General features: G+C 46.1%; 6 protein-coding genes and 1 non-coding gene across 9 annotated transcripts; 2 read left to right on the forward strand and 5 right to left on the reverse strand.

Moving 5' to 3' along the window:
• Positions 1-42: 42 nt before the first annotated feature.
• On the forward strand, positions 43-3,601 carry LOC117640909 (transmembrane and ubiquitin-like domain-containing protein 1). The gene is made up of 4 exons (XM_034377903.1): positions 43-334; positions 668-1,479; positions 1,565-1,748; positions 1,826-3,601. The coding sequence occupies exons 2-4, from the start codon at positions 680-682 to the stop codon at positions 2,060-2,062; spliced, it is 1,221 nt and encodes a 406-aa protein (XP_034233794.1). The 5' UTR covers positions 43-334; positions 668-679; the 3' UTR covers positions 2,063-3,601.
• LOC117641167 (glucose dehydrogenase [FAD, quinone]-like) lies at positions 3,600-7,796 on the reverse strand. The gene is made up of 7 exons (XM_034378305.1): positions 7,368-7,796; positions 6,015-6,332; positions 5,585-5,869; positions 5,227-5,501; positions 4,954-5,085; positions 4,149-4,391; positions 3,600-4,073 (listed from the first exon to the last, which is right to left on the reverse strand). Exons 1-7 carry the CDS (start codon positions 7,794-7,796, stop codon positions 3,794-3,796), a joined length of 1,962 nt encoding a protein of 653 aa, XP_034234196.1. The 3' UTR covers positions 3,600-3,793.
• LOC117641910 lies at positions 4,444-4,550 on the reverse strand. Its single transcript, XR_004587520.1, has one exon. It is a non-coding gene; the product is annotated as a U6 spliceosomal RNA (small nuclear RNA).
• Positions 7,797-8,531: 735 nt separating the features above from the next.
• On the reverse strand, positions 8,532-12,254 carry LOC117641143. Its single transcript, XM_034378264.1, has 8 exons — positions 12,086-12,254; positions 10,462-10,617; positions 10,197-10,363; positions 10,041-10,127; positions 9,844-9,957; positions 9,661-9,775; positions 9,467-9,573; positions 8,532-9,377 (listed from the first exon to the last, which is right to left on the reverse strand). Exons 2-8 carry the CDS (start codon positions 10,564-10,566, stop codon positions 8,594-8,596), a joined length of 1,479 nt encoding a protein of 492 aa, XP_034234155.1. The 5' UTR covers positions 10,567-10,617; positions 12,086-12,254; the 3' UTR covers positions 8,532-8,593.
• LOC117641147 (acylpyruvase FAHD1, mitochondrial-like) lies at positions 11,453-13,603 on the forward strand. 2 transcript variants are annotated; one of them, XM_034378272.1, is made up of 7 exons: positions 11,453-11,538; positions 12,165-12,268; positions 12,367-12,461; positions 12,538-12,634; positions 12,738-12,881; positions 12,958-13,104; positions 13,202-13,603. In XM_034378272.1, the coding sequence occupies exons 2-7, from the start codon at positions 12,266-12,268 to the stop codon at positions 13,400-13,402; spliced, it is 687 nt and encodes a 228-aa protein (XP_034234163.1). In that variant the 5' UTR covers positions 11,453-11,538; positions 12,165-12,265; the 3' UTR covers positions 13,403-13,603. The 2 variants fall into 2 exon arrangements, with proteins under 2 accessions (XP_034234163.1, XP_034234162.1); XM_034378271.1 differs by lacking the exon at positions 11,453-11,538 and adding an exon at positions 11,788-11,845.
• Positions 13,569-14,741, reverse strand: LOC117641150 (dTTP/UTP pyrophosphatase). Its single transcript, XM_034378284.1, has 5 exons — positions 14,606-14,741; positions 14,380-14,521; positions 14,056-14,294; positions 13,821-13,967; positions 13,569-13,749 (listed from the first exon to the last, which is right to left on the reverse strand). The coding sequence occupies exons 2-5, from the start codon at positions 14,467-14,469 to the stop codon at positions 13,605-13,607; spliced, it is 621 nt and encodes a 206-aa protein (XP_034234175.1). The 5' UTR covers positions 14,470-14,521; positions 14,606-14,741; the 3' UTR covers positions 13,569-13,604.
• Positions 14,742-14,817: 76 nt separating this feature from the next.
• On the reverse strand, positions 14,818-16,888 carry LOC117641144. Of its 2 annotated transcripts, none has more exons than XM_034378266.1 (3): positions 16,697-16,888; positions 16,527-16,571; positions 14,818-16,391 (listed from the first exon to the last, which is right to left on the reverse strand). In XM_034378266.1, exons 2-3 carry the CDS (start codon positions 16,547-16,549, stop codon positions 14,945-14,947), a joined length of 1,470 nt encoding a protein of 489 aa, XP_034234157.1. In that variant the 5' UTR covers positions 16,550-16,571; positions 16,697-16,888; the 3' UTR covers positions 14,818-14,944. The 2 variants fall into 2 exon arrangements, with proteins under 2 accessions (XP_034234157.1, XP_034234156.1); XM_034378265.1 differs by having other exon boundaries at positions 16,527-16,574; positions 16,697-16,887.
• Positions 16,889-16,995: the final 107 nt, after the last annotated feature.

A 16,995-nucleotide genomic window follows, 5' to 3' on the forward strand; every position in this document is an offset into this window, starting at 1 on the left:
GTGACCAGCTCGGCTTTGGGGAGTTCCAGAACGCGCCTGTTAGTGTCTGCTAGGCCTAAAGATAATGTCTCCCTCTCACAATGTTGTGAATATTGTTTTCTTTTGGTTGATTGTTCTGTTTTAATGTTTGTGTGCGCATTCAGCCTATTTTCTAGCAGAATTGCGATTTTCAAACGAGATGAAATCACTGTCACCACAGCAAAACGCCATTTTTGCTTTTGAAAACAGATCGGAGAGTCCTTCAAGGGACGGGTAGTGGGCCAGTTATTATTTATTTTTGGGTTGTTTTTCCTTCGATCAAGAGTTTCGTTTCGTCGATATATTTGGATCCCACGTAAGACTTTGTACTAATCATATTATTCATTCATACGTAGTAATTGCTCTTAACGTTGCAAAATTACATAAAGAGTCCATATGTCATTGATGTCTGCTTGGAATATTGTTTTGGTCAAAAGTTTGAAGGTCTTGGTCTGTAATGTTATGGATAAAGAGTTATTTAGTTACTTTCTCATTACACTGGTGACCCTTTTTACTTCAAATGAGCTCCTAGTGAGCAGTAATCAGTTTTGAAGTACTTCTTTGGGCAGTATTCAATGAGAATTAGATAGAGAAATAGGTTTTTCTTATAGTACCCTCCGTGTACATACGTGTTGTTTTCATTTTTCAGGTTTGCATCACAATGCCAGTCATTGAGGGAGTTGGTGATGAAGTCTTTAATGTCCTGCTCATAGCACTTATTGTTGTTTTGGGCATTGTTGGATGGTGGTCGACAAGTATATCAGAACAGCCCCTGATCCGAACAGTGCTTATTCTTGAACCTCGGCATCATGCTGCTACTGAAACATCAGCAAATGTTATAGCTCCAAGCCCTCCACAAGACACTGGACAACGAGATCCTACTCCGACTATTGAGGTGGCCACTGAAACAACTTCTGTGCCAAACACTTCTTCAACTGCATCTAAAAACCAGAACCATGGATCTCAAGAGCAACAATCAGAAGCTGCTGGAGGAACTGATCCCAGCTCAAGTTCTGGACAGAGTTCTGAGGGTGCTACCGCAAGCGCTCCCCTGGCTTCTAATGAAATCAATGAGTCAAATGACTTGCCTGGTAATTCAGATGTGCCTGGTAATTCAGATGTGGGTGAAAGTTCTTCCGAAGTGTCAACCAATGCAAATGAGTTAAGAAGAAGGCGACTGCAATTTTTTGAGGAAAAGCATGGTGTTGACAATTCAACAGATGCAAGCTCCAATCAAGCTGAAAGTTTGAATGAAAGAGGTCCAGAATGTGCAGTGGCCAGTAGTTCTTCCAGCAATACTCAAGAAACAATAGAACATAAAGAGACTTCCCATGAAAATGAATCAAGCTCTTCTGACCCCTGCCTAGCTTGTGATGATATTCGAATCAAACTGAAATTTCTGAATGACAACCAGAAAATGGTTCAAGGAAAGCTTCAAGAACCTCTAGGAGATTTCAAACGGTGAGCAGTTTTTACTTTAAATATTTCTGATAGTAAGAAAGCAACTAACATAAAAGTGTTGATTCATTTGATGTTTTTCTTTCAGGCGTAATTTTGCAGTTGAAATGGCAGCTCGCAAAGTAATTAGGCTTATTTTCAACGGTCAGGTTTTACAGAGTGACGATAGAACTCTTCAAAATTATGGATTATTTGATAACTGTGTTGTACACTGTCTGGTTCACAATCAACGTGGCACTAATCAAAATGTTGACAATGCCGCCAATGGCAATGTGAGTATTCTTAACCGATTTCTTTCCCATCGTTATGATCAACAATAAAAGTCTTATCTATCCTTTTTTTTTTCCAGACTGGGGAAGATGTGAATTTGGGGGGAGTAGAAATGGGTGAGTTAAGGGAGTGGGACATGAGTAGTGTACTGTATATCTCGACCTTTGTGATTTTGTCTGCCATTTGGTACCTACGCATCAATTTTTCTCAAATGTTCTCTGCCACATCAACTGTAGCATTGTTTGGCCTGTCAGGAATTTTTGTCATATTTCTAGTGGGCATGTACATTCCAGACCAAGAAGTTCTGCGTACCTGATTGTGGGAGGAGGCGGCTGACTTAGACCGCCTCTTGTGTATTTTTGTGATTCATATGGGATACTTCATGTCATTGGTTTCGGTAACAGCAAATGCAGTGGTTCGCCACTATCTCTATGAAATACCTGAGATCTATGATGTTTGGACCTGATGCTCCAGATTTATGAATAAAATGCATAGTTAATGGAATGCTTGCTTTCAATATACTGAAATCAGACTTTCAATGATTGTGCTGTTGATTTCACAATATTTTGTCAGCTTATTTTGTATTATTTATTAAAAGTAATTTGAAAACTTGTTTTTTCTATCATTTTTCTGAATTTTTAATTTTATTATTAAACTTCTATACTCTGTGAGGTGTTGTTTTTTGTTTTTTTTACACTTCTCTTTGGCAGACGAATATTTAGGTCCAATTTTGATATTTATTGTAAGGTAGACGTAGGAAATGCTGTTCACTTTCAGAGCTTATTTCTCTACCCACATGAATGTACATGAATGTACTTGCTATTATTTATCACATCTTCAAGTTCTAAGCAGCTAGTTCCGCACTCCTCTTTCACCCCAACTCTCCCTGCTGCAGTGCTCAACTTTCATTGAATTTGGTGATGAGGATTAATGGTACTCTTCTCATTTAAGGGACATTTCAGCTTTTTTGCTGACACAGCAAATGAGCTTTTTTTTTCTTTATGTCAAGACATTGGTTAATTTGTACAGAATTTGCTCACTAAAAATACTCTGTTCAGTGCTGATGTGTACCTTGACAGACTTTGGTTAGTGCTTATTTTATTTTTAAATTTATCTTTATGTTAAAATTATGAGTTACCATTGTTGATTGTGCATATTTATAAGTTTGCCTGTATCAATTGTTCGAAATTACAACTTGTGTATGGTATAGGTGTATTGTGAAGTCTCAGAAGACCGATTCATTCTGAACAGAATTTGTGTAAAGGAGTAAATTGAGTGTTGGTGAAAGGTCCTATTGTTTGTTTTCCTACTTCACGTTTTGTTTTTCTGTATTGCTTTGTGAACTATGTGCCATTGTCCTCATATATTTGCTGTGAGGAATGAGATGTGAGCCGGTGACACCTCCCTTCTTCCTCATCTGCTTGTCTCTTTTGCTCTATTACCCTATTACCTCAGTTTTCTCATTGTGATTGCTAATAAGACCCATGTTTTGTCTTCCCTAACTATCCTGGGAAGAGTCTTGGAAAATTTGCTTGTGGTTGTAGTTAGTCAGTCTGTCCATTCATTTATTGTTTGTTAAAAAAATGATTTGATCTAAAATAAGCAGTGCGAAAAAAAGGACACGACTTTAGAATGCATAATCAGTAGAGTGGGGTAAGAAAGAATGATCTCCTCTTCTGGTTTCCAAATTTGTTTAGTGTTCTAAAAGGTCGTCTGAGATGTTGTTCCTCTTCACCCTATGCTCCAGTCTAGTCACAAGCTGGATACACACATTGTAAGGAGACTGACGTTCCAAACTTGCTCTACAGGTGTCTGCTTTAACCCTCCAGGTAGATAATAAAAACAAATAAAAGGTTTTGTATCTAACTTTATTTCCATGCTTTAAAAATTAAACAAAATACATCAACACGGGCCGTGATGATTCAAAAAGTTCAAAAACGAGCCCAAAGTCTCATCCATCAGTTGTACTAAAAAAATCACAGTAAAGTCAGTTGGCCATCAGCAGGTGCAGCCAACTAAAAGACCCTCATGTCTCCGGAGGTTGGACTCACAACGTCCTGGTCCGGAGCACGCCGTGGTCCTCCTTAATCATGTCGGCCGCCTTCTCGGCGATCATGTACGTCGGCGTGTTGGTGTGGCCCGACACGATGCTGGGCATGATGGAGGCGTCGGCCACCCGCAGCCCCCGCAGTCCGATGACGCGCAGCCGCGGGTCCACGACGGACCGTGGGTCTTCCCTGGGCCCCATGCGGCACGTCCCGCTCTGGTGGTAGATGGTCTGCGGTAGGTGCTTGATGTGGCACCGCCAGTACTTCCTCGTGCCAAAGCTGCCACACAGAACAAAACGAAAAGTTGGTGACTTCTGTAGCCTCAAGCCGGACATAAAGCCACACACAACCTACCGGAATTTGGCGCAGCCAGGCAAGGGCACGTCGAACAGCTTGGCCTTGATGTCCCCCATGGCCTTGGTGTCGAGCAGGCGCTGCACTGCGAGCACCCCGTCCACCATAGTCTCCAGGTCTTCATCGTCGTCGAAGTAGTTGTGAAAAATGAGAGGTTTGGCCATCGGCGACCTGGACCGAAGTGTGATGCGGCCGCGGCTCTTGGGTCGGAGTAACATGGGGAACACGGTACAGGAAGCAGTCCTTGAAAAAAAAAGGGAAACGTCAGAGAGTCGAGCTGATCTCAGGGTCGGCAAAAAATGTGGAACGCTTCACGATTTTGCGTGTCATCCTTGCGCAGGGGCCATGCTAATCTTCTCTGTATCGTTCCAATTTTAGTATATGTACCGCCGAAGCGAGTACGAGAGGGGACGGTCGCCTTAGCGTATATATACCGCGGGAACAGAACGGAGATCGCCACCGGTTGCGGCCAAAGTTTGTACGAGTGTAACTTCGAAACAATAGAACATCTAGCGCGACGATACGCATTTTTCTGTACAGTACTATGAGTAGAAGGACGCTGTAACATAATTTTTTGAAAAGACAGTCTTAAAATGCGTTAATTTTTGCATTAAAATCCATCTCTTCGCGACGTGATTAGACCGACGCGCCACCTAGTGCGGGGAATCTGAAACCACTCACAATAAGCGGGCGCGCTGAACTTCCCCCACCCCTCCGCCACCGTCCGCTTCGTCCGCCGCCCGCAGTCTCGGTGCTGCGATCGTCACTGGTACGATTTGTGGTTACTTGGGTACATTGTACTCACCCAACGTGCGGTCGGTACACCTTGTCGTACAGGTCGTTTGCGATGCCGAAGTTGTCCTGCAGCATGGGCTCGTCGATCAAGGAACTCGAGGCCAGGAGGAGCTCTACGTCGGGCACGTCGGCAAAGTGCCCCCTGAGGACACCGACCACCGGTCACAAGTCGTAGCAGCCGTTTGATTCCGAACGGGGCTGTCGTCGCTCTGTCTCTCTCGCCACTCGTGGGCCGTTCCGTACAGAGCGAGAGACGGCGAGAGAGACAGGCCAGGCCACTTACCCGGTGGCGTTATTACTGGCCTGCCGGCCCCCGCGGCCGCCGCGGAAGTCGCGCGCGCGGATGAAGCCCAGGGCCTCCGCGCCGCCGGGCAGGGTGATGGGGCCGCGCCGGTACTTGGTGTACTGGCCGATAAGGGCCGGGTTCTCCAGCACGCGCTGCAGGTTCACCGTGAAGCTCTTGTTGGCGTCCACCGTGAACATGACGCCCCCCGCAGCCACGTGGTCCATCAGGTTGTGTCCCACGGGCAGGTCCAGCAGCGGAGCCACGCCCACAGACTGAAGAATGAGTCAACAGTGAACGAGAGACGAATGAATCAAGAAAAGGCGGCCTTTCGGCTTTTCATTTGGAAGTAGTGTACCTTGAGGTGTTCGCGCGGCCCGATGCCGGACAGCATGAGCAGCTGAGGGGAGTTGATGGCGCCGGCCGCCAGTACGACCTCCCTCCGCGCGCGCACCACTTGCCGGGCCTTGCCGCCCTTGGCGCCCTCGCGGACGAACTCCACGCCCACCGCGGCGCGCGTCCGCCGGTCCACCAGCACCCTGGTCGCGCGGCTGTCCTTGCTCACGTGGAGGTTGCGTCGGCGTCGGGCCGGCTCCAGGTAGGCCCGGTTGGAGCTCCAGCGGGACCCGTTGCGCATCGTCACCTGCAACGCGCGGGGCACCGTCAACAGTCGTTTCCATCGCTCCTGTCTGTCCCGGAATCAGTCCACAGAGCCCTTCAGAGCGCGGTGGGGCACTGAGGTCGTCGAGGGGCCTGACCTCGGACGCCTCGGACACGCGGACACTCACCTGCAGGAAGGAGAAGCCGGCCATGTCGGCGCCGTTGTAGTCCCTCACGGGGTAGCCGAGCTCCTGCGCCGCGCGCACGAAGGCCTGCGCCGGCTCGGACCGGTACGGCGCGTGGCTGATGGTGACGGGGCCGCCCACGCCGTGGTGCACCTTGTCCCGCGCCAGGTCCGGGATGGCCATGTCCTCGAGGCGGAGGAAGTACGGCATGACCGCGTCGAAGTTCCAGCCCGGGTTGCCGAGCCGCTCCCAGTGGTCGTAGTCCTCGCGGTGCCCGCGCGTGGAGATCATGTAGTTGAGCACGCTGGACCCGCCCATCACCTGCGGAGCGTTCCAGTAGTGAGGGCGGCATGGCCAGAGGGTGCCGAACAAACGTCATCACTGCCCGAGGTGCGTAACTCTGGGCTGCCCCCGCTTCCAAACCGACAGGCGCCAAACTCGGTCATTTTCTGCATCCGCGGATGACCGTGCCATTCCGGCAGCCCGCGGCAGCGATATCACGCGCAGCATCGGCGCTGGGGTCCCCGCCGGTCCCCGCCGGCAGCGCGGGCACCACAGGCACGTCGCAAGTCGCGGCCAAGAGACCCCACGCGTCACGCACGCCAAGCCGGCCGGCGCCGCGGCCCACGGCGGGACTCGAGCTGCGCCCCGCGCCAGATGAGTGCTGGATAACGACAACCGCGGGGCTGGCAGTGAACGGAACGTGTCGATTTGGAGGTGGATTGGGAGGAAAGAGAAGAGGACGAGCAGCGGCAGCGACCGTCAGTTGGCATCGGTATCGGTTTGCCCATGTCCGCCGCGAAACCAAACCCACGAGGGCTGCAGGGCGGGTCGCGGGTCGACATCCGGGCCACGGATGCCGCGGATGCAGCACACCTGCTAGTATTCGCCCGGGGGCCCTGGCCCAGTCCCAAGCCCAGGCCCAGGCGCCCACCCGACCGCATCGCGCGACACTGAACGAACGCAAGCCTGCGAAGTGCGAAGCAACGCGCCACTTTGATCGCTCATAGGGTGCGTCTCTGCCGTCATCACCGCTGCAGCTGCACCGCTGCACCCTTGCCGTGCCATCGGTCATTCACTGAACTGCGCGGCCAGGGAATGCCCGGGGCTGGGCCGTGACGGAGCCATTGCACCGCAGCCAGCCCACATGGGTGCAGCACCCTTCGCCTTGTCATCCCGTCGCATTCGCTGACCGGCCAGGGAATGCCCGGTGCGATAACCAGCAACCAGCGCCCCGGGCGGCGGCAGTGCGGCAGTGCAGGCGGCAGTGCAGGGGGCGGTTCAACGCTCGGCACCTCGCTGTCTCTAGTTGCAGGCTGCAGAGTCGAGGCGCGACGGTGGGTACAGGGTACCTACCTTGCCCCTCGGGTAGTTACAGCGACGGTCCTTCATGCCCAGGCAGGCCTTGTCGGAGGGCTGCGTGCGGTACTTCCAGTTGGCGTGGCTGAACTGCAGCAAGTGCGCGGCCACGGGCACGTCCATGAAGATGTTCTCGGCGCCGCCCGCCTCCAGCAGCAGCACGTCCCAGTCGGCGACTTCGCTGAGCCGCGCCGCCAGCGCGCACCCCGCCGTGCCGGCGCCCACCACCACCACGTCGTACTCCGGCAGCAGGTCGGTGCGGTGGGGCGGCTCGTGGGGCGAGCGCTCTGGGATGTGCAAGACCTCGTACACCAGCGCCTCGAGCAGCGACGGCGACATGTCGACGGCGGCGGCCCGCTGGGCGACCACGGCCGAGGCGCACAGGGCTGCGAAGCCCATCGCCCACGACGTGCGCGACGTGCGCATGGTGGCTTGGGTGGTCGTTGAGGGAAGAAACAGCTTCCAGCCCAGCCAGCCTCTCTCTGCCTCGCCGGCCTTGCCGCGTCCGCCGCCTGACTGGACGTTAGAGCGGACGTGCGAATAGAGGGGCGAGGGGCGCCACTCCGCTCGCTATCTTGGCCCGCCTCAACCGAAGGTGTACCCCGCGGGGGGCCTTGGTGGGCCCCAGGTACCCCTACCCTGGCCAGCCAGCCACAAGGGGCCCAGGGGCAAAACTCCTATTACGCAGTACGCTCCAGGGTGGATCTGGGGACCCGGAACGACTGAACCCCTCAATTTTCATCCCACCTGTGCAGTCCAGTCGTCCAAATCCCGCATAGCTGACCAAGCCCTTGCTTACACCAAAAACAAGGAGATGTCAGGTGGGGTCTTCAAAATATCTCTAGAGTTACTTGTAATGTAAAGGCATTTATGTGTTTATATGTTTATGAACCAGCTCTATTGGTACTTTCAAAATAAGAAATACAGACTTATGAAGTTTTGACCGTCTCAGGGCGCAGAGGAGGACTTTGTGCTGTGCGCGTAGAGAAATCTATCATTCATGGTTACCCAACTCATCAAAGAAGACGTTGTACCAAATGACACATGGCCAACTTACTGTTTTCTCTCAATACAATAGCAGTCAAAATGCAGCATACCTTCCATTTTACTATACGTTTTGTACAAATTTGTTTTTATGACTTTGATTGATGACAAAGTGACAAAGTTTGTTAAAATAATGTATTTGACACAGAGGCACAGAATGATACAGAAAACTATTGAATTTAAAAAGATGAGCCCGACCGTGTTTTCTTGGGTTGCTGCCTAGGGGATCGTCTCACAGAATTTTCTTTTGAAGGGTTATGCTTGGTTCTTCTTGTTGGGGATGGATTAACTTTTTCAGCTGCAGTCACTTGAGTATCAGGTGAGGATCTCTGAACATCTTCCTTTGAAGTAATCATTACTGCGACTGCGGACCTCATCAATTCAAGGGCATCAGCAAAGGTAGTAGGATAATCCCAACCATCAGGTAGAGGTAATACTTCTACTGCTTCTGTCTGTGCAAAACTATCAGTAACAGTAGCCTCATCACAATCACACTGAATACTAATGTCCTGCATTGATTTCATTTCAGATCCAAGTTCCTCTTCTTGGGATTGGATTTTTTTCTTGGAACTTGAGGGTGATTTACAAGTTTGAGAACTCCATTCTTCTGAGTCAGAATTACTATTTTCTGACAATCCTTTTTGCAGACAAGACCCATTAAAATTTTCAGTCTCATGTTCCTCTTCTTGAGATGGGATTTCTTCCATGACATCCTCTGACGATTCATCAGGCTGACAAGTTCCATTTTTACCTAACTTGGCTCTTTCTGTGGAACAAAATGAATATTGCTCATCCATTTCAATTGATGCATCAGAAGATTCTCCATCCGAAACTACAATTGTTTTAGATCTTCTTTTTTTTTGAGGTCGACTTAAATCCAAATCAGAATCAGAATCACTCTGAAGGTTTTCATTCACCTTCATTCCTTGAACATGACATCTCCTTTTAGTCTCCATTTGGGTTCTAAAAATCAAAGACAAAAGGAAGTTCATAAAGATATCAATAAACAGGCAGGTGGGCATTTATTACTCCAAAACACTCACGAAGCTTACCTGATATTCTCTACAAGCTCATCAGACAATTTGTAATCCTTCAGGTATGGATATATCTTAAGTCTGAAATGATTTTTTAAACTTTGCCATGTGTGAACGGAAAATCCCTGAACATAAAACAAAAATACAATTAATAAGACAAAATGAAAATGTGAGCAAGCAGACATGACACATTATCAGAATAAGAAACATACCTCAGCCATTTTTTCCCAAAAACTTTGGTTACTTATAACAAAATTTGAATTTGATACAAAAAAATCAACAATTTTCTGCCTATCATTTTGGCTGAAGTTGTGTCTGAGAAAGGTTCTGGAAACAGAGCAAGGTCAATCAAATGCAATAAATTTTTACTTGCACAAAAAATGTCAGAATACTACCTTTGATCATTTTTCTCAAGATTGGAACCATTCAAGTTCTCCAATTTAACAATTGGAACCTTGCCATTTATTTTGACACACCCTACTTTGACTTCAGCAATATTTTGGAGTGCACTGGAACATGAAAAACTATATGTAGGATTTTGCATCGGTACCTGGCACAAACTAAAAACATGACCCTTGAAACGTGTGCTTACTACAGGCGTTGAGCATCTTTCCAAGTCAATTTCTGAAGAAGAACATCATTTGGTTCAAAATCACTGATAAACATAGAATCTTGCAGCCTATGAAAATAAATATTCTGATTATCCAACTCACTAACATGGGAAAAAGACATATAAAAAGAAACTTACAAGTATTTCTTCAGCGGCAAGATTGTATTCATGATGCAACATTTGAGTATAAAATCAGAGCAGTACAAATCACGAGGTGGATTAAAACTGGTGACAATTTGAGAGTTTCTTGTATGAAATGAAATCGTGTACTGGCCTCCCCTCTTGTCAGTTCTACCACCGCCAAACTGTTAGGAGAAAAACGAAAAAAAAAAACAACAGAAAAACACAAATTTAATTTGACGATTTGTGAAAAAAATATTAAGAACTTATAAACATTACTAACCTCAATTATTGACTCTAATTCCTCAGCATCGTAACAACTTGAAACATCGAAGCATAGTGCAAGTCCATCCACCTCAAATAGATTCTGACGAAATGAGTAGGCCATGTCAATATCAACAATGTTTTGGTTGCTTGAGAAGAAAAGGGGTGTATGTTTTTGGGCGGGCCCCTAGAACCAACCATTCGCGTCCGCAAACTAAAGTCAGAGACCTCTGGTGGCTGAGCTGGAACTAAACATAGCGGGCGACGGAGCAGCGGGTTTTTCAAATTGGAGCTCTCTGTTTGGCCATGATTTTGTGCTTTTATTCGTATATTGCGCTTTCGATTGAATAAAATGGGTGTGACTTTTCAAAAATAAATGCTGCTCGCTGTTGTAGAAAAACGCTGTCTTGTATCAGATGCCTTTCTAATGTCTAAGAATGAGAGAGAACGTCCAGACCTAACCTAGTTGGCATGTTGTCGGTCCGAGCCATGCCTCCAGTGGCGTCTGCTCCAAGCGCTGACACGGGGAGGAGGGGAAAAGTGGCTAAATATTAAATTTAACAAATTAGAATTGCTAAAATCACGCTCATTTGAGGTCTTAGGAGTCTATAGCTTCCGTAGAGAATAAAGTCACAGACAAACAAAGTATAGAATCTAACGAAAGTACATTAATAACGAAGAGAACAAGCCACCTGTTTCGAAAATGGCGGTGCGCCGTCGCACGCTATCGGGGAGCGACGGTGCTGCGCTCTCGCGTCGTTGCGGACGCCAATTGAACTGAGTAGCGATTCTTGCAGAGTTTAGGTTAGGTTAGGTCTGTTCGGCGTGGCCAACGCACCGCCACGAAACTATGGGACGTGTTGGTGCGTCGTTTCTTGAGCAGAGGTGGGATGCGTATCGTGAGTGTAATGTCTTTGTGGTTTCTCAGGTGGCGTGAGGTATTTATAGCGGTTTAGTGCGGAATTAGTGAGTTCCATTAAATAGTTGGGCGGGCCCCCTGTTGGCTGCTTTGTGAGTTCTGGGAACCCAAAGTACGATGAATCACCCGGCCAACGCACCAGCACGAAACTGAGGGATTTGTTTGTGCCGTTTTTATGTGCGTGGGCCGCTCGCATTTCCTATGTGTGGTTTCATTTTGCGGTTTTGGTGTGGACTGATGGTGCAAGAGACGTAATAGGTGGCGTTTTACTGCCTTGCCAGATTTCGTTCGGTCCGTTGACGTTGGCAATAGCAATATAGATATAGCAATAGCAATCGCAATAGCAATAGGGAAGGCGACTGCAGACGTTCACCGCTAGGGGCGCCACTGGGATATACGCCACTAGCAGCCAGGCGGCAGCCGGCACGATCTCTGGCACGGATGCTGTTTTTGACTTATAGCTCTCACTGCAATTATCGCACATGTATGAAAACTAGCTTATTGGGAAGCTAGCAGCGTTGCCTACAATCGGCTCGCTTACACTACGGGTCTATCTTGCATGACAAAGAAGTTATGGGCGAAATTGGCAGACTCCTAGGGGCTCCCCTGGCTAAATCGTGGCGCGTATCCCGGTGCTATCCCTCTACCATGAGCTTGCCGTGTCGCCTTCCTCATGGCATACCGAGCTTAGGCCGCCCCAGTTATAGGCTATGCCTAGTGCTAGGTATTCGCTAGCCGTCAAGAGTTAGGTTAGTTGACTTTGTTGTTTGCGACGGTTGACACTGCCAATAAGCAGTGTACAGTATTTGCAGCTGGTAGCAGAAGCCGGAGGAAGCAGACGACACACGCATCACAAGACGACCCCAAACATCTGTTTTCGTTTGATAAGAAGAAGAACCCTGTGATGGTAGGTCAAAGTCCATGCAGATAAGGTTCCTATTTTGGACCTCCTTCCGAAAATATCTGGCTCGGTAACTCCGTAACAAACCGGCAGTCCTTTTTCAGGCTTCATCATTAGTTTCAAAAATGGCAAGTAGAGCTCATCTATCCAATTTTAGTGAAGTGGGCAGAAAAATTGTCGGTGCTGCTCTAAATTACAAGTGAGTGAACAGAATTGAGTTGTTTCTTCCGTTTTCTCCAAAGTTTGATGTTTGCTTTGTCCTCGTCAACCAACAGGTCACTGGCACATGATCTCAAGGTGCCTCACCCAGCGAAACCAATTATATTCTTGAAAGCCACTTCATCTTACATAAATGTTGGTCAAGTTATTGAGGTACTAGATGCAATTCTATGATGAATTTTTAAGCCTGATGTTGACACATACAAACATTTCAGTAAACGGCAGATTATTTTTTTTTGTTTTTATTTTTTGACAGGTACCAAAAGCTGAAACTGTCAATTATGAAGTTGAACTGGGCGTTGTCATTGGAAAAAAGTGTAAGAGAATAAGTGAAGCTAATGCCCTTGATTACATAGGAGGCTATTGCTTAGCTTTGGATATGACAAATGTCACACAAATTGTAAGTCTTCTTTGGTTGTGCGTTGCATGTGAGATGTTGATGTGTATCATAAAAAGACCGCTTTTTTTTTTTTTAGGGAAATGCTAAAAAGATGTCTGCACCTTGGGATCTTGGTAAAACATTTGATACGGCATGCCCAGTAAGTAAATTCATACCAAAAGAATCCATTAAGAACCCTGATGATGTCAAACTATGGCTAAAGCTCAATGGAAATGTTAAACAGGTATAGTGCAAAATTACAGTTAAGCTGCTTATGCCTAGTGGCTATGCTACTTATATTCCTCTCAGACTCACAAACCCCCTGTTTTCCATAATTTCAGGAGGAGAGCACAAGCGACATGATTTTTTCCACATCACAACTCATCAGTTATGTGTCACAATTCATGACTCTTGAACCAGGTGATCTCCTGCTCACTGGATCACCCTCAGGTGTGGGTCCTGTTCGCCCGAATGATGTTTTGGAATGTGGCTTGAATGATCTAGTGACCATGACTTTCTCAGTACGAGCAGTTGAATCCTAGTGGTTCATCACCACATTCTTGCAGTGGAGCATTATAACAATTTGAATGAGACTGATTTTTGGAAAGACATAAATAAGTTTTCTAAAATGTCTTTCTTCTTCCAGAATCTAGACATGATGTGAGAGCAATTTTTTAAAATGTAGACCAGCACAAGTTGAATCACCAATTTAAATAAATCAAAGTTATATATTTTATTCATAACTCAAAGCCTTTTTTCCTCCAATAGCTCCAAAATGTATTTACTCAATGAGCACAATGGGAGTCCCATAACAGTAAAATAATCACCATCAATCTTTTCAATAATGGAACCTCCAATTCCTTGAATTCCATAGGCTCCTGCTTTGTCCCTGAAATTGAGGATTGAGTTTACTACACAGAAATGAAAAGACATAAACAATAACTTAAGAGTAATGCTTACATGGGTTCTCCAGTTGCAATATAACTTTTAATGACGTCTGGGCTTAGTTTTGCAAAAAAGACTTTGGTGCTTTCACAGAACGATACAGTTTTATCAGGAGTTTTGAGGACAACGCCAGTGTAAACTGTGTGAGATTTACCACTCAACCTGTAAGAAACAATTACTTGAAACCACTGTATTCACAGTTTAGGAAACTCTCAATAAAGTCTCGAGTAAAGCACAGAAAAATACATACATGCTCAGCATTTCAAATGCATTCTCTGAGCTAGTTGGTTTTCCTAGCATTGTATCTCCCAAAGCAACAGTTGTATCACAGCCTATGATGAGATCTGGAGGCCTGACATCAGAAGCCAAACGCTCCGCAACTTCTAATACTTTGAATTTAGCAGTTTCAGTGACAAACACATCTGGAGCATACTTTTTAGGATCCAGGTTTTCTTCAAAGGTAGATGGGATTATTTCACACTTGATTCCCTGCGCAAGAAAATAAAAACATATTTGAAAGTTTTTCTATGCAAATGGTAGAGATAGAGGCGTGATAAAATAAGAATCAACTAACAATATTGTGTAGAAGTTCGCGTCTTCGAGGAGAGCCACTTGCAAGAATGATTCTTTTTGATGATAAAATATGTTTCACTGGTTCGAGCATCTTGTCGGCCTGTGCCTGATGTGCTGCTGAATCCAGTGGAATACTATACCACCTGTCGGAAAATAGCAAAATATTTAAGAACCATAAAAGTAGTAGCAGTCTCAAAATATTGAATGAATGAAAATCGGGCACTCACAGAAAATAAAAGCAGGAGCCCTCGCCTGATAAAAGACGCGACAGTACGGTAGTGAGTCAGGCGGCGGAAACAACAAACACGTGCGTGCATCCTGCAGACGACGTATCGTGTGTATAAAGGTGGCACAGCAGTCGCTTGTTTTCGCGCCAGTCCTTTAAACGAGACGCTCAAGTGTTCCGTTGGAAGGGAGAAACAATAAAAAAATATATCAATTTAAACAAAAGGATTCATGCATTTTTATTTTAAAAGGCAAAAAGATAAATATTTACATAGATGAACACCAGTTCTAGGAAAAAAGGAGTTCCTTGATGTATACTGATCCTGATCTAATTTAGATTTTCAATCTTCATCAGAAGAAGCTAGAGCCCACAAATCCATATCACTAATGTCATCTCCATATTTGTTGCGCAAATAATCATAGTACGTAAATACAGGGTCACCAAATTCATCATACTCCAGCTCGTCATCATCTGAACTATCCAGATCCACAAATGGAGACATTTCACTACTAAGAGCAAGAACAGCATAGGGTTTAGATCGACTCAATGCATCAAAAGCGGACTCTAATTCTAGAGCTGCCTCTTCACTTTCAACAATGATATCACACATGGTGACCACTCGCAGGGTAGGCAACTCAGATAACAGTTTTATGTGTTGACCTGTTATACCTTCGCAACAGTCAACTAATATTTCTCGCAAATTTGGGAAGTTAGTCATAAGCGAATTCAGAAGATAGTCAGGTAGGTTGATGTCAACCAAATTCAAAACAACAACATTTTTGCATTTTTGAGCCAATACATCAATAGTATTTGTAGACACTTCCGACACTAAATCAGAATTGAGCCCACGAGTCCAGCTACCCTTCAAAGTTAGTTTTGAAATGTGGGGTAAAATATTGGAGGACTTAAGGCTATCAACTGGCATATCACGTGGAGCACGAACTTCAATGAAGCCAACTTCAAGTGCATCCAGGTGGCTCATACTCTCAACAAGAGAAATATTTTTTTGAAGTAAGCGACATTTTAAAAGGCCATGGCATTCCTTTAGAGCATCGGCCACATCTTGGCTGAGATCTGAATCAAATCCAACTTGTACAAGCTGATCCTTTTTGCTTCTCAGAACATCCAGGATAATATTATCTTGACAAGGTTGATGGTTCATTACTTCAAACTTTTTCAATACAGAACATCCTTCCCCAAGTTGACCAGCATATCCTCGGAAACTGTTTAAATTACGAAAATCAAGGGCAAGGTAGTTAAGCTTTGGAGCTTCAGATATTATTTGAAGCAATTCATTTACACCTTCAAAGAAAGTTGCTGCTTTCTTGGAATCTCCGTCACCACAAGAAAATTTGATCGAGCGCAATGATGGAGCAAACTTTCGAAGCAATTTCAATGTGTAGGATTGCATCTTTTTAGTACAGTTGGGGAAAGTGTAGAAGTTTTTGACATTTGTATTGCCTTTAAGCAGAACCTTGACAACATTTTCCGCACAGGGATACATTGTATCAACCATACTCAAGTTAACTGAGCGCAGGTATGGAGCCACTTTGGCCATATTCAGAAGATGATTGCTGAGATTCCATGTAGCCGTAGTCATCACAGATGCTTTTTCCATTAGTCTGATGGGCACAACTATTAAATCAGCATAGCGCCAGGCATCAGGATGTTTCGATAGTTGATACCATCTCTTGCAAACAAAAGGAATATGTGAGACGAGATCAGTTGGGTGCATAAAGGAGAAAATTGTAGCCACCACATCATCGGGTAGGGTCACCGTCAAGTCGCTGCAAAAAGGCAAGGGTGAGAGTCAAAATTGGAAGGGTATAAACTAGGACAAGAGCAACAGGCTCAGCTTTCATTGCAATAATGGAGTAATGCACCAACTTATGACAATCCTAGGTGGCTTTCTCAGTACTCACCGCTCATCAGACAAACAGTCCATGACCACAGCTTTCCGAAGGTAACTTCTGAAAAGAACACGTTACACATAAATGGGCAGGTCGCATAGTAGAAAGACGATGAACACACTCAAATGACACTTTCAAATCCAGATCTCAAGTCTGGTTCGCCCGATGAGGTGGAAACGCACCTGGAGAGGAGCGCGGCTTTGTCGATGAGATTGACAGCAATGCTGAGGCGACTTTCGCTTCTCGCCTCGCTGGAATCGCGAATGGAATGATCGGAGATGCTACTGCGTTTGACACTGACGTTTTCACAGAGAGTGCGCAGAGTGGGTAGAGGTTAGAGGCCTCTAGGGCTGGGCACAACAACAAACAAAGCAGTTCCCGCCATCGGTAGCGAGTGCGAATAGCGGCTAGCTTTATACAAACGATACGTCGTCTGCAGGATGCACGCACGTATCGTGTGTATAAAACTAGTCGATATTCG

The sequence above is a fragment of the Thrips palmi genome, unplaced genomic scaffold, assembly GCF_012932325.1.
Source record: "Thrips palmi isolate BJ-2018 unplaced genomic scaffold, TpBJ-2018v1 HiC_scaffold_15, whole genome shotgun sequence".
NCBI classification, from domain to species: domain Eukaryota; kingdom Metazoa; phylum Arthropoda; class Insecta; order Thysanoptera; family Thripidae; genus Thrips; species Thrips palmi.